Source organism: Rhopalosiphum padi, chromosome 1, assembly GCF_020882245.1.
Source record: "Rhopalosiphum padi isolate XX-2018 chromosome 1, ASM2088224v1, whole genome shotgun sequence".
In the NCBI taxonomy this organism is placed as follows: domain Eukaryota; kingdom Metazoa; phylum Arthropoda; class Insecta; order Hemiptera; family Aphididae; genus Rhopalosiphum; species Rhopalosiphum padi.
Window position 1 is genome coordinate 72,829,632 of NC_083597.1, and position 16,788 is coordinate 72,846,419.

At 30.1% G+C, this 16,788-nt stretch overlaps 1 protein-coding gene across 14 annotated transcripts in view; it reads left to right on the forward strand.

The window, feature by feature from the left end:
* LOC132917870 (potassium voltage-gated channel protein Shaker) overlaps positions 1 to 16,788 on the forward strand; it is a 179,376-nt gene that overhangs the window by 70,912 nt on the left and 91,676 nt on the right. The window contains exon 1 of one of the 14 annotated variants that reach the window (XM_060978835.1): positions 540 to 1,150. The exons of 12 other annotated variants lie outside the window; for them this stretch is intronic. In XM_060978835.1, the coding sequence (XP_060834818.1) occupies positions 1,044 to 1,150 (107 nt within the window). In that variant the 5' untranslated portion in view covers positions 540 to 1,043. Of the gene's footprint in view, positions 1 to 539; positions 1,151 to 16,788 lie in introns of those variants that run through there. One more of the 14 variants, XM_060978834.1, reaches the window with a different exon arrangement.

Sequence of the window (16,788 nt, forward strand, 5' to 3'; positions counted from 1 at the left end):
TATTTAAGCAGAACGCTTATTTTTTTCGTTTTTTCACCCGAATACACACACGGAGCACTCACCAAACGAGTACATCATACTATTTATCTTACCTCTGTACATTATATATATATATATAAATTTAAAACAGTGATTGTTGTCTACTAATTGATATGTGTGCTCACGAATACCATACCCATTATACACATAATATATGTATATATATATGGCTAATATTTGCAGCGAACAGCCGTCATGCAGTGATTTGTGGTCGTCGACGAAGGCACCACGTTTGACATGGCGTATGTATATACGCCGCGACGATCATACAGCGGGGGCGGCAGGTGGACTTTGGAAGGAGGGGTGGTATTCAAGCGTGGTGGTGCGCGTGTGTGCGCCCGCGTTCAGGGGGGAAAGCGTGTGCGAGAGGGTAGGTTTTAAGGGGGTTGGTCGCGCGGTGGCGTTAGTGGTCGGAGGGGGAGCGAGAGAGTCCGCAACGATGAGGGGAGGGGCGAGACTGACACCGCGACAGCTGCGCGCGCGAACACGTCTCGGCGGCGGCGGCATTGTCCGTTTTGGCGGGATTCAACGAGCTTGTTGCTTGCCGTCCGCGCGACCGTCGTTGTCGTCGTCGTCGTCAGTCCGGTAGTCGTCGCGATCGCATAGAACACATTATTACTATTATTATCATCATCATCGTCGTCGTATTCCGATATTTGATTGACGGCGATGGCCAGTGGTAACCTCGGTCACCGCGGTATAACACCGGTCGTAGTCGTGGTCGCATCGCGTTTTCGTCTTTGCCGTCGTCATACCGTCGTCGCCGTCGTATAGCATAATATTGTATCGTCGTGATCGTGTATCGCACGGGCACGTGACGTCATCTCGATCGCAATCATTGCCGCCGGTAGTTGTGCGAGCGACGCGAGTGCCGGACGATTGACGGCGGCGAGATGTAATAAATGTTGTAGCGTCAAGCGGCGGAAAAAGCGGAAAAAAAATTTAAAAACCCACGACCGGCTATATAGTGGCGGCGGAGTGGCCGCCGCCGAACGCAGTGCCGCATGGCCGCGGTGGCCGGACTTTACGGGTTCGGCGACGATTCCAGGACTGTGGCCGCTCGGTTCGTGGAGAGACAGCGGTTGGCCAACAGGGATTCGCCCACAGACACGTACGTCCATCACCGTGTCACCGTTCAATCACTCAGCCCCCTCCCCCTCACACACACACATTATATAATATTATGGGATGATGATAATATTTTTAGACTTATTTATTAATAAGAATTCTCACCTGTTATAGAGCCGATCGACAGTAATTCGATATTGATATTATTAATATACGTATATGCTATTTAACACATTTATCAGAGAGACCTCTCGATGGAAGAGGTACTTGGTCATGAATAAGTTATCGGTTATAAATATAGACATTAAATATATTTAGCTTGTAATATTATTATAGTGTTCGACATTTTGTTTTGAGATAAGCAGATCGCGAGTGTTTGTTCGTCCTTCTCTTGGGTTTACAATAGGAGATTATTTACTATTTACAATAGGTTCAGGCGATACGGTCGGGTGGCGGTGAAGGGTCTAGATGGCGAGTTAATCGGAGCTTTGCTATAGTTAGTACAGTGGTGACTGTGATGGGTATTTTTAAAAGTTATAATAGAAATGTTATGATAATTAAATTCACTAATATATTATTTAATAATAAATAAGTTGTGTTATGCAAGGCGATATGCCGTTGCGTGGTTCGCGCACGATTATTATATCGAATATTATTATGCAAATGCGTTTTGGGCCCGATGACCGCAGGTCGGCGTGTCAGAAGACGATTCGTGTGTCCGTTCTGGGAACGGAAAAATCATATTTTAAAATATATTGTAATTATATTATGTGCACACAAAAGCCGTGTTTGTTTTCACGCGACCATCGATTTTTCGTGGTTTTTTTTCGTTAGTTTTGTATATAGTACACGCGTAGTAAATTACCGGCGCCGCCACCGTCTACACATTCGCGGCCGAGTACCACTATATACTGGTAACAATAACGAAGTCTGCAGTTCTTATCCGAGGTTTATTTTTTCACCGTAATACACCACACGACTAAGATCTTACTTTTTTTCACCCTGACACTGTGTCACTGTCACACACAATCCTCGAATTCTATATGTTTCGAGATTTAGGAACGCGGAGACCCAGTGTCAGCATTTAGTTTTGGCCATTGTTTTTCAGCCCCGTGCATGTAATATTGAGGTGTACTATACGAAAAAATTTTATAATTCACATAAAACCAACATAACAATTTAAAAAGTAAAATCTTAAATAGTACTAGAATAATAAATAAAAATGAGGTAACCGTACAGTAGAAGTCGAGTTTATCTCGTCATTGAGTAGGCGCTGAATGGGTGTGTTATATTTGAATTCAATGATAAATTGTTGTATACGATGAAAAAAACTAAACTTTTGGTAACCTTGGTTACCAAACAATTATTTTAGTAGTAATATTACAATTTAAAAGAATATTCGTTTTTTTTTTGTACAAAACGGCTTCAGTCTTTCTCTTTTTCACCTTCACCCTCTCATACCCAATTCTATAGGTCAGGGATGCCGGGCGCGCCACGAGTCTTGCGTATACCATCCACACACACACACACACACACATATATATATAAATATTATACCACCCCGACTGCTACAGTTTTTAATCCCATGACATTGTTTATTTATTATATAATATGTATGATTACCTATCATAGACGTTTAGTTAGAATTCCCCTAAGCTCAGTCTCCCTAGTGAAAATGAACATCCCGGGATTCAGTCAGTATCGGTCGTCAAATAAAAATAAAAATAATAAAATGTATTAGGTATTCATATCAGTTTTTAAAATGAACATCCCGGGATTCAGTCAGTATCGGTCGTCAAATAAAAATAAAAATAATAAAATGTATTAGGTATTCATATCAATTTTTAAAATGAGCAAAATGTAATTACAACAAATATTATGATGTAATACCTATATCATGTTTTAAAGTTATTATAAATTACGAAAAAAAAAAAATAAAAAAATAATGTATATAAATTATAAGCTATCCTGACAAAATCTATTTATCGAATTATCTTGAATTAAATTATATCGCAATATGTATAATAATAACAGTCATTGTAAATTTAAACATGTCGCTTTTAATCTAATCATCACGATGGAAAGGTCTACAATTTGTTTAATCTTATTGCACTCGTATATGCCAAATATTTACTACGACCAATTTACATAAATTCTAACACACCCTAACTTAATCGAACGGTATATTAACTTTGTTTCACTATATCCCACCATTAGTGCTGTGCACAATGTGTGAACGATAATTTTTTGCCATGCAAAGACCAATAATAATGGTTCAACAATGACGTCGTAAATACGATTTATGGGTTGATACCACCAATATTAAAAATAAAAAATAAAAAAAAGGTAAATTACAACGTCGGTATAGCATTAAATTAATATTGTATACATTGTAATTAATAATAAAATATATGTATTTATTTTCTATGGAAATAAAATAATTTTATTATTATTAAAGTGTTTCTCTCTCACTCAATCTCTCGGGAACGAGTGAAACCGTGTGCAGCGCATACTATAATTAATATATAAAATAATATATTGACCGTTCATCGCCGTCGCTTCTCGTATATATTGTATTATATATCTATAATATATCTATATATATATATGTATTATTTATTTATGGTCGTTTTTTTTATTATCCGAGTATCCGATTAACTGCATAATATAATAATATAGCCGCGTGCCTTAAGTGAAAAACCGAGTCGAAAGTGGCGTGAGCGCGGGGGCTGGAGAGGACAGATCGTAAAACCGTCGTCGCCGCGACGCGTGTATAGTGGATCCTCTGCCGTCGACGGGAAGGACGCGCCGGCGGCGGGGTGGCGCGCGCGTAAAAGTTTATAATATGTCTCGCGACGTACGTTCGGAAATCCGCCGGCATGAATACGTGAATATACATGTACAATGCGTACAATAATGTAACGTGTACGAACGTGCGTGTGAGTGCTGTCGTCGCGGTTGACGTGGGCGTACGGCATCATAAATAGGCTATTTATAACCTACGAACAAATTGATATACCGGGCGCGGTTGATACCGGGCCAATCGTTTACCACGGGGAGGTTGTACCCCCGGGCACGCGAGTCCCGCGGCGCTCCTGCACCCGCGCTGATACTCGGTCCTTTTGTATAGCCGCGGATGTTGTACTACCCAACTCACTTTCCGCCCGCCCTCACAGTCCGCCGTCGAGTCGTCTTTCCATATATCCAAACGTTGCGCACCGGCCAAAATCGTGTCAATATATATATAGAACATAGCATACTTATATACACAATATAAATATAATGCATATAAGTTGTATAATATAGCGAGCGCATCGACAACGACGACAACGACAACGACGACGAAAATAGATTATGACCGGAAATGGTCAATAATATAATAATAAATATTTCAGGGAGGTGGAGAATTTTCCTTTTTTTTCACTTTGCGATTATTCGCTTCCTTTGAGTGTCTACATAATATATACTCTCTTTGCTTAATTACTTAATATGCGGTGGTGAGTGTCGCACATACACACACACACACACACACACAAATGTGCACGCTCGTGCAGTCCGCGGAGTAACAAATTTACTGTTATTAATGAGTGAGGTCCGTTTTTAGACTTAACCTACCGGATAAATCAGTCTTCAGGTGGCGATAGAAAGATGAAAAGAAGAGGATACGATGATACTTAATCAACCGCGCGCGATAAACTTACTAGGTACTATACACTATACAGTATATGTACATACAATGTAGAAAAATGCGTTATACTATACGGGAAATCACTATTATTTTTTTCTTCAAACAATAGAGGTATACGATAGATAATAATAATATGTTGTATAATAGCTGAATACCTCCGAGAACCAAGGACCTGAAAGAGTTTTAGGTCATTAATTTTCTCGAGTTTATTGATTTTTAATTCAAAATGCATAAAACAAAAATTATCTTAAATTACCACGCGATTAAATTGTATGTACACAATATTATTATAATATGCCTTGTGTACGAAATCCTGTACGCCTATACATATATTATACATCATAATTCTTTTATCACCAAACAATCATATTCTTGTTGAACTTTCTGATGGTTTCAACGTGAGTTTTTCGACAAATGGGGAAACATCAAAAACTTTTGGTTTTTCAACGTCAGATTAAGTAGGTTTATTCGATGAATGAACCCCGAAGTAACTACTATAATATATTATTCACAACTGAAACATTTATAATGTAAAATAAACAGCTTCTTATCAATATTTTGATTGAAAATCAAAATATAATAAATGTTTGTAAATTGTCCTATAATCTATTAATCCTACCACCTATTAATTACAAATAATTATTTTACTCACTGAGCTATCGGGGAAATAAAATCACACTGTCAAATACAAAACACTTTATTTGGAAGATTATTTCCTAAATAATTATATTTGATAGACAGTTGTCTACTAAATAACTTCATGATTGAAAAACTGTGCCAAAAAATCAAATTGTGTACCAGTGGTTTTAATTAATTATAACTTTATAAACATTTAAATTTTAAATGATCCATGGTGTCTAAACTTAAAGTACTTATTACTAATTAATTATTGGTTCGAAATTTGATTTCAATCTTAAAGAAATTATTTTAAAAAAATATTGAAGAAATATATTATCATATATTGTTATTTAAACGCAGTAAGAAATATAAACCGTTATAAACATGAAAAACACTACGTTTTTATGACTTAAAATTAAAAAAAAAAAAAAAATAACATACATTTACAAAAAAACTACTTGTAAATGATAAAATAATAACATTGTATTATAATAACGTGATGTATACATATATTTACGTCCCAAAATTGAGAATTTTGATAAAAAGTTGTACTCGCTCGTGTACCTAAATTCATATTGTATTACGTATACTTGTAATCCGATGGAAATTAATTTATCACGAAGCTTGAATTCAACAATATTCAATCACACGTCTTGCAATCGTAGTATTTTATTTCAACGTATATAATATAATATTACTTATTAGTTATTAGAATATAATTTATACTTGTAAATATTTTTTATTCACAAACAACTCTGATGAGTGATGACAGTATTCTTCTCGTAATATCTATTGAACGTACTAATTGTTTGTTCAATTTTGGATACACGAGCAGTAGCTTTATTGTACTCGATATTGTTTTTGGTATTTATGTATACATGGTATCTATATGTCTGGCTATGGTCATTGGATATTTAAAATACAGTGTTAAATTAGACGAATCAAAAAGTGAATCACATTACTAGGGAACGGATTTAAATATTCTAAAAAACAAGAAAATGCATTAAAAAAATATGATTTAATGCACTCATAATACAATTTTTTTTAAAAATGCACTAAAAAAATGCTCCTAAAATAATTTTTAATATTGAAAATAAATTGTTATTCTTAGGTATTAATTATTCGTATCATTTTAATCATCATCTAGTTCTCCTGTCTTCTTTTTACTCTGAAAATTATTTCCATATTTAAAATATACAATTTAGATAGATACATTCGTTATACTTTTACCTTGTGTTTCATAATAATACTACTGTATAATTAGGTGCTGCTTAATTTGTATTGATTTTTATCAATTCCTTAAATGACTTAAAGCCATAAAAAATATACTAAAAATGTCAAAATAATGCAAAATAAAAGTTACATTTTATAATTCCTTATAATGTATATGAAATTAACTTTGTGCTTGGAAAGCAATGTTTTCAAAAAATTCATTTTGCATTTAAATCCGTTCCTTATACATTACATTATATTTTATGATATATATAAGAAATGTTTGCATATTCGAATAATTGTTTCGTGACAGTATAGGGATCCTCACTCGACCTAATGAATTAGTCAATGTTATGTTTCCTATAGTTAATTATTGTTTATTGTCTTCTGAAAAGTTCGTTGTAGGTAAAGGTAGGCCATAGAATGATTGACCTTTTATTGTGTTTGGTATGCTAGACAGTTTAAGCCACTTAAAGGGCTAAGAATCGAGAGTTTAGTTTTTATAACTTTTTAATGTCTAGAGTCTAGACTATAAACAAGAGAAATTAGGTACCTCGCTATTATACGAATAGTTGTATAGAAATCGTGGTTAGTTGAACAAATTACTTAATAATTGTCAGAGAAATATTTTGCTGTATCGTAGAATTTACAACGAGATATGACATGTTTACCATTTGTTTAGGTCATGTAACAACTGTTATAAATATTTCATACTTACCATTATTTTTTTTTAATTAATAAATAATAATAATTATTATTTATTAATTCTCCAACAAGCAATATTTACTAGGTATATTACAATTTAAAATATATTGTTGGATCATTTCCAAAGCCAAAGGATATACTGGAAGTAAGAATTCATGCAAATACAATATTAAATACAAAATAACAAACATATAATATACAAATAATTTATTATTTTATAATGTTTAATAATATTAAATTAATTATAATTAGTATATTATAACCAATATTATTAAAAATCAACTATCACAAATCCATGATAAATATATTCAAATATTGTTTAAATCCAGAGAAATAAGTTTTTTTTAAATTTTTTTAAATTAATATAATCATGAATACTCATTTTATGTTTAATATAGAAATAGGTGATTACAGAATATGGTCCAGATTGACAAAAAACAGTTCTCAGTTTAGATACGTAATGTAATGTTAATATATTTAACAAATTGCGTGTTATAATATTGTCATAACTTTAATTGAATTTCATTGTATTCTCACATATTAATACAGTGTTGAGCTTTTGTTCTGTTATCGACGGATATGCAAAAATTGTACTCAGTATAATATTGTATAATACTATAGTCTATAGTGTGTACTTATTTATTATTATCTAATATCACGCGTAAATCACTGTGATGGCGTCATAATATTCTGTTCTGTTATAGTCATTATTTCATGGCATGAAAAATTCAGGTTTCTCATACAATTTGCCAGCCGTCCGGTCCCTGTTTTTTATTTTATTTTCACGAATAGTCGGGTCAAAGTAATTTGGGCGGATGCCAATTATAGCCGTTTCGAGGTCTACGATTGTGTGACCAATGCAAGTTTGATTTTTCGCATCGTGCTCGTACACACACATACATATATATAAGCATATACACACACAATAAATAAAACGAATGCACTCAGGAAATTTTTCATTTATTTTTTATTCCAAATTTCATTGGTTTGGTTCTACCTACGTAAATCGTCTTGGGTATTCCACTAAATGCACAGACTGCTATGCGTAGTGGATATAATATGATTGAAATCCAAAGGCCAAAGTTTTCTGTATGATGTTATCAAGGAACTTTTTTAGTTTTATAAATTTTCTTTTTTAATTTTCCGATTTATACGAACCCTTGATGTATATAGATTTACTGTATATACAGTTAAACTAATAATAAACCACTGTAGCATCTTCGTAAAAGTATTTTTTATTTCATCCTAATTTATCGTTGTTTCTTTTCAATGTAGTACGTCATAATAAATATAACTGCAATGTACATACGGCCCGGACAATATATGTATATTTATATTATATATGTTTGTGCTTCGCTATTATGTGCATATAATATATACCGTATATAGGTATGTTATTGTGTATCGTACGTTATTTAAATCGATATATGTAATAATAGAGTCGTATATATATAATCTGTGTGCGAGTGTGTGCATACGCATAGGCTTATGTTTCCGAATAATGGTCTGACCAATCTCCTGACATTGTTGTCTGCAGATTTGCAGTGACGTGACTCTAATGATGTGTTCCCGATTGCCCAAGTTGCACATTTCTATAGCAATAATACCAGCTATAGTCGTTGGGATGTAAAATATGTAACCATCCGGTCCAACGATACAACCATTTTGCAATGGCGTTTATATATAGATGTATATACATGAGTATTATAATATATTGGTGTTGATCACACTTCACCGGATTTAGGCCACCAACACCTCTATGGAGGTTGTTTTAAACATTTAGTTTAACGCGCATTTCCGTCATAAAATATATATTAATATAGTTTATTTCGCTCAAATTCTCGATAATAAATTTCCCGTAATAATTTGCATATTTTATCGGATTTAACTAACACACCTACCTACGCAGGATAACGTCTTGTGTAAGCGAAACACACAAACATTTAAATTAGATAATATTATCGAATTCATTACTTACTGAAATTTTGTAGTTCGACCACAGGACATTTTTTTCTTTCTCTTTTTACCAAAACTGTTCTCCAAGATATGAAGTGTTTATAAATTATAATGCATATATATTAAATTATTATAGATTTTATCGTGTATTGTTTCTTAAATGTGATAACGTCGAAAATTACAAAGTTATGATTTATAAAATCAATCGCAGAACCTAATTACATCTCGTATATACATTTTTTTAAATTTTTTTATAGTTGTTTCATTGTTTGTAAGCCACGGTTCATTCAAAAATACCGTAGTTAATAATCTTAGATCCCACTAGTATTTGATTATCAGACAACAGTAAATTGTTTAATCTATACATTCAGTTGTATTTAAAAAATGAACGAGCTAAATACAGTGGTGTAATATGTGTGCCTGGGAGTGAAATTTTCAATGGCCTTACTTCATTCAAGCATTATTAAGTGAGTTCTGAGGGGGGAAGCGTGCATTTATATTAGTAAAACTATTATATACATCTTTAAAAATATTATTCTATGTCTTATTAACCCAAAATTGTATAATTCTTTTAAATAATTAAAAATATATATATATATATGTTAATAATAGTTTAATAGTTTATTATAAAAGAAAAACATTTTATTACTTCGAACTCCCTAAAAGAACCGGCCTGTGTGCGCCCGCACCCTCTGATTCCTTTTAGTTACGCCACTGGCTAAATGCATTACAACTAATTGTATTACAAACTAATACATTGTATTATGTCTATAACTTACTTATAAAAAAAAAAATATATACATATAATATATTCCATTAAAACATGTGAAACTTTACTATGTATATAATTTTAAGGTTTGGTGTAGGTTAATCATTCATGTAAGTATATATAAACACGTCTAAGCTTCTTTTTTTTTTTTAATTTGAATCAACTGCACTTATAATACAATTTGATATTTAACTACATTTATTATATTGAAAGCTTACACTTGTAATAATTGAAGGATAATCAGTATTAACAATACTATGATGTAATGGTCATACGTACATAATACTATTGTGTTTAATCAAAATCGTTAACAATTATTATTTTGAATATTATTAATTTGGTCGAATGTTCATATGTCTTGAATAATTTTTTACACGTGTAAGCAATTATACTTACATTATCTCACGAGTTATCTTTATTAATAAAAAAATATAATATAATTTGCATAATAAACTAGTAAGTACACCGTACATGTTGAAGTCATTGATTTTTTAACTCGCACATATGTGAGTATAAGAGAGGTAACTAGTAGTCCCAAGAGAAACACTATAAATAGTATTAAACTTTCACTACTAAGAGAATTATTTATTCAAACATAATATTAAATTGTTTTTAGTTTGATAAGCGCATACGAATTTGATAGTCTGCAAGTTAGTTGGTTTTGGAGCAACGCGAGTCCTTTAATGTCAATAATATATATTGTAATATTTTTATTCTTCAAAACTTTAACATTTCTTTGTTAACTAAATTATAAATAATTAAATAATTAAATAAATAAACAAAAGCATTGCCCTTGGAGAAACTTATGTCGTTAATATGATTCATTATTTTATTCATTATTATTCGTAGACCATAAAATATCACTGGCATACTTTACTACCTTTTCATTTTTTCTAAAAAAAAATTTATTATAATTTATAAATAATGTACATATATCAGATATCTATGTTATTTTTAACTATTCATCTTAGATTATAATAATATTAAAATTATAACCATTCACGAAATATTTAGAGCAATAGTTTTCTGTAGGTGTAGCATAGTTAAAAAAAACGCATAAAAGGTATGTTTTTCCATGTTCACATAATATTATTATATACATTTTAAAATATATGGTATAATGCAATTTTGTATGTTCAGTTTTATACTGAGAAGTTTAATCAATTTGTATTTGTAGTTAATAAAGAACATCTTTAATAAAGCTTGAAAATAGTTTTAAAATTATTTAAATATGTGAAACCATGTTTCATTGAAAATTAAGTATTAAAACTTTAAAAAGATCACTAAATTTGATAAAAGCGTAAATGTGGTTAATTAAATATTAAGAAAGATGGATAACGTATATTATTTCTTAAACATTTAAACGTACCTATATTTAAATATATAATAAATGTTGAAATATTATTTCAAACTATGGTTAGTTTAAATAGTATTATTATTAACTAATATTTATTCATTTATACTATTTTCTAGATATTATTTTCATTATTGCACTCACTGCAAAACATAATGGAAATTATTCCGTCCTGATGTGAATAAAATATAAACTTTTATAGTTTTAATAAAAAAAAAATCAATATTTAATTATAATAATCCCTAACATTTAAGTTATTTTGCAGGTACACGATATATTATAAAATTGTATATCAAAGGCATTCAATAAAAGTTCTGTAGCGTCTTATACCGATCGCGTGTAACCTATTATAGGTTAAAAAAAACTATTATAATCATGATGCAATTTATATTTTAATATTAAACAAAAATAAATAGTATAATATATACTGTGTCTCATTTTACATCACACTCAATTTTTGAACTTGCGTTCCACGTGACACTTTACTGGTCATAATATACAATACAAAAGTTAATTTCAATTATTTGGGCTTTGTTTTATAATTGTTTGAATAATTAATTTCCCGAGTTAATTAATTTTTATGAATATAATATACTCTACTATAAATTACGAAACACCTTTTACGTATTTCAAATAATTTCTTTTTATTTTAACAAGTTTTTTTAAATTTATAGATTTTTACTGACTATGAAAATATATTGTATACTAACAATCAATACACGAGTGTTGACCAAATGAATAATTTAACTTTCAATACTTCTAATATATATATATTTTTTTATAATTTTAACTCTACGATTTGTATACGTTTTATACTTTTATCGGTGGGATTAAATATATATATATAATAAATAACTTAAATGGAACGGAAAAATAATATAACTTTCTGCGTGCTTATAAATAATAAATCGACTAAAACGTTCGTCCGTCACGTCCACCTGCAGCAGTGCGTACCTATATTATGAAAAGGTATCAATCGATTAACAATCGATTTACTATAGCACAACCATCGCTTAATGTAGTCGAAATATTTTCATAGTCATCAAGACAATAATTAACATATATTAATAATAATATTGGAAAGAATATTATGCACACGAAATCGATAATATCGTATTGAAGCCGTGTTATATTATTATAGTTGAGAGGTAATAAAACAATAAATCTTAGGCAAACTATATGGGCTAACGTGGAAATCGTTACGATTGACGATTCTTTTTTTAACACAACACATGAATAATAATAATAATAATAATAATATTCGTAAGATTTTGTGCGGGACTAATGGAGAAACGATAATATAATTAAAAAATGTGACCCGAGTAAAAGGATTGTCAAAATGTTCGTTTTAGTCCCTGGTCACGCGCGCGCATACACACACATATAGTATATACACGCTATATTGATTAGGCCGTTATATTAGTGTTACCTTGTGCAATGTTCAAAAAAAAAAAAATGTGTTTCCGTGGATGGATTAAATCTATTATTCATTACAAAAGCTTGGTAATTTTTCACAACCGTATTATATACGCTGAACACCACATACTTATACTTTCACACACCCGTGTACAGCTCAGTCATCTATAGTCGACTCGGGGATCCTCTTAAATTTCCGGAATACGTTAAAGTAAAACGCAATTATGATTTTACACTTTGGGAATAGTATATATCGTATTTATTATGTTATGGTATCATTGCTTGAAAGACTAAAACTATAATTAGGTATTATAATACTGTGTTTGAACAATTTATAAATTATACCCTGTATGGTTATATGTATAAATACATTATACTGGATGATGGCTGATAGGCGATTCGCAGAGCATATTCACTGACTTTTTAATTTAACAATGCAGTTATTTAAAAGTTATATAAATAGTTGAAGTCCATATTTTTTTTTTAATTCTTGAGATTTACTGTACTTACTTCAAATTAGAATACTCCTTTTATAGAATAGTAAGCCATTAATGATTTTAGTGGATTTTATTATATTAAGATCATGGTTACTTAGAGATTAATCTTAATCCACAGACATTTTACAATTTATAAAAATCCTATGAGTAAATAATAGATATTAAATACTTCCAAACCATTTTTAAAAGTTATTATACTTAGTATAAATATTTTTATAACTGATTTATTCGTTAAAATTGTAAATTAGATATATTGTACATTGACATTAGAAAAAAACAATAGATATTCATTAAATAATTTACTTTAAAAAAAGGATATCATTTGAAAAACTAAAATTTTATTTCCTTAAGACACTCTTGAAGTAGTAAAAAATATCTCTATAATTTTAAAATATGATTTTTAAGTACTTACTCGATTATTTAAAAAAATGAATTAATTCATAATTAAAAAAAAAAATTGAGAGTGAGTAAGGTTGGTGAATCATTCTATAGTATATACTATATAATACTATTGTAACATTTTATTTCTACAAATATTTCATTCATCCAATGGTTTCAAACTATGTTGTTATTATTATAGTTTTGATTTCGTTTTTTGTTCATTTTTCAGAATACTGTGGTGTAATAATAACATAATATATAATGTACATCGAATATCGAGCCAATAATTTATTATTTATTAACATTTAAAGTTTTGCCATAAGATATATAAGAGATGGAATAGGGCGTCGGGGGAATTTCAGTGCACTACTCTGCTGTTCTAAACTTTAAACGCGTTATAAATAAATATAAGTACGATATTGAATAACCATATGCGGCTATACATAAACATTTTCAGGAAAATATTTTGTTTTAATATATGTAAAACATGTATTGTACAAGATTGCCTATTAAATAAAGTAGAATATTAAAAAATAATATGATCATTGCTGTAAAAAAATTGGCGAAGCTTAGTGCTATAATAGCGTGCACTTTAAATTATATGAAAACAAATTTAAAGTCGGAGAAAAATGAGCATCTCGAGCTTAAAAAATCACAGTGTAGTTTAATGAACACCAATCTATTACAATAGTTTACCTGTTATGTCATAATAATGTTTTTATATTTATATTTTTACGTCGACTTTACAAATAACGTTCATTGATGACGATCGCGTATTTTAATAATATGATATAAACATTTCATAGCACACTATGGATCATAGTAAAAGATTGTATTTATATGGCTTTGGTCTGCAAAATATTTTTATATTATGCAACCCAAATATGTATCGCTTATGTTAAATACAACTTTACGAGCAACAATGTATGTAAGCAACTGTACTCATTACGAACAAAAAATTACATTTTACGGTATTGCGTCGCTAAAGCAATGTCATCGCAGTATTATAGCAATGCATAAGCTCCATATCTACTATACACGAAACACTTGTCTTATTATTTTTATATAAACGTATTTATAATCACTAAATTATTATTAATATTGTAATACCGATAATATTTTGACTATATCGACACACACATTAATACATAGGTACTCATCCAAAATTAAAATTCCGTAGATCCTTACTATTATACCATAATATTATATTATAATACTCGCATAGCGCGTCTTGATACCACCCAATTCCAGCGCAAATCGTTATTGTACAAACGACTAAGTTTGTTGAGTATTGTGTGTACCTTTATTATATTATTATGCTCTGTTCCTTAACATTGCGGTAATTTGAAATGTTATTTACCGTGCTGCCAAGTACACGAAACGTACGTCAACCGTCGTCGATGAGTACCATATCACTATGCTTAATAATAATAATAATAATAATATAATTTGTTTTGATGTATAATAATGTCATGTACAATTTGCCAGAGTTATTTAATCGACTGTTTCCTAATTTTCTGAAATACGCACGTAGCGAATGTCAGCTAATATTTCGTTTTATACGACAAAACTTATATTACGTTTTGGCAAAGGAGACATTGACCCAAGTCTGAGTCGACAGCCACGTACCTGCAGCCTGTACTGCGCAGTAAAGGTAACCTCAATACATAATAGTTTGTGAACAGTATAGGTAAAACGTATATGCTTTTTACAAGAATATTTTAATACGATGTCGGTGAATTAAACAGATATAATTATAATATTATTGATGCACAACCTTATAATAATATATACTGCATCCTTAAACTTTTGCTATGATTTTTTCGTATACGTAATTGAAATGGCATTGTTTTATTATTATTATTATTATTATTTGAAATAGCCTTCGGCTGCAATGGCTGTTGGGCGAGATGTACATATTATTATTGTTATTTATTTATAAATATGAATAACATAATATGGACACATACACAGCACACACACACAAAAATATATATTTATATGTTGGAAAACAAAACTAACTTTTTGGAATAATAATAAATGATTTGTTTTGATTGTACGTAGTTGCAATGCGCTTTTCCCGGTATTCATAATCGTTTTTCTCTTCATAGCAAACCTAATAAAATGTGTATACTTTTAACGATTTTTTTTTTGTTTTTTTTTTTTTTTAAATATTATTCGACAGAAATATACCATTTTCATTTAGCTGTATGAAAATATGTTTGACTGTATATTTTACTGTTGAGATTTTGACAAATTAAAAATTGCGATTATTAAAATTAATTACTACTAACTACAGATTTTATGGTTAATAATTAATCAAATGTACTGTGATATTAATTATAATAGTAACAATTTATTCGAGAGTAGTTCACAAGTAGTGTTTAAAGAAAACGTACTCGCCCTATTGAAATAGATTTAAAAATACCGTGATACCATTTGCCAAAAGATTAAATGATGTTGGTTTTTAAATCAAAATAAATGTTAATGTTATTTCACTGTGTTAATGTACAAGGAGGTTTTAAATTTCTTTAATTTATTATGAAAAAAATTATTTTATTACTTAACACTATATAGGTATAGTTTTAGGAATTATAGTAGTGGTAATAATAGTTTTACATTTATTTAGTATTTATGTATCGCACAGTGCACCATTAATATAAACAACGAAATTGTGACCTTTTATTATAAATAATATTTACTGCTCGTTTTCGTGTATTTTTAAATGGTTTCATCTGCACGTGTAAAGTACAAACGTATATTATTAAAAATAGTTGCATTATTAATCATTATTTTATTGTTTAAAACTCAACAATAAAATAAAGTTATAATATGTTATACTTCGTTTTACTTAAACAAATATTATTACGACCGATTTATCCGGAAAAAATGTAGGCATTTCAACAAGATAATTTATCATAATAAATAATAATATAACTCACCGAGCCGATGCTTGTTTTGCAAACAAAATGTTGTACGGAAAAACAATTGCAATGGTCTCTATTATAGTGTCAGATAATTGTTGCAGCGTGCAGAAAATACCTGCGTACCTACTTTTTCCCAAGTACAGAAATAAAACAAAATA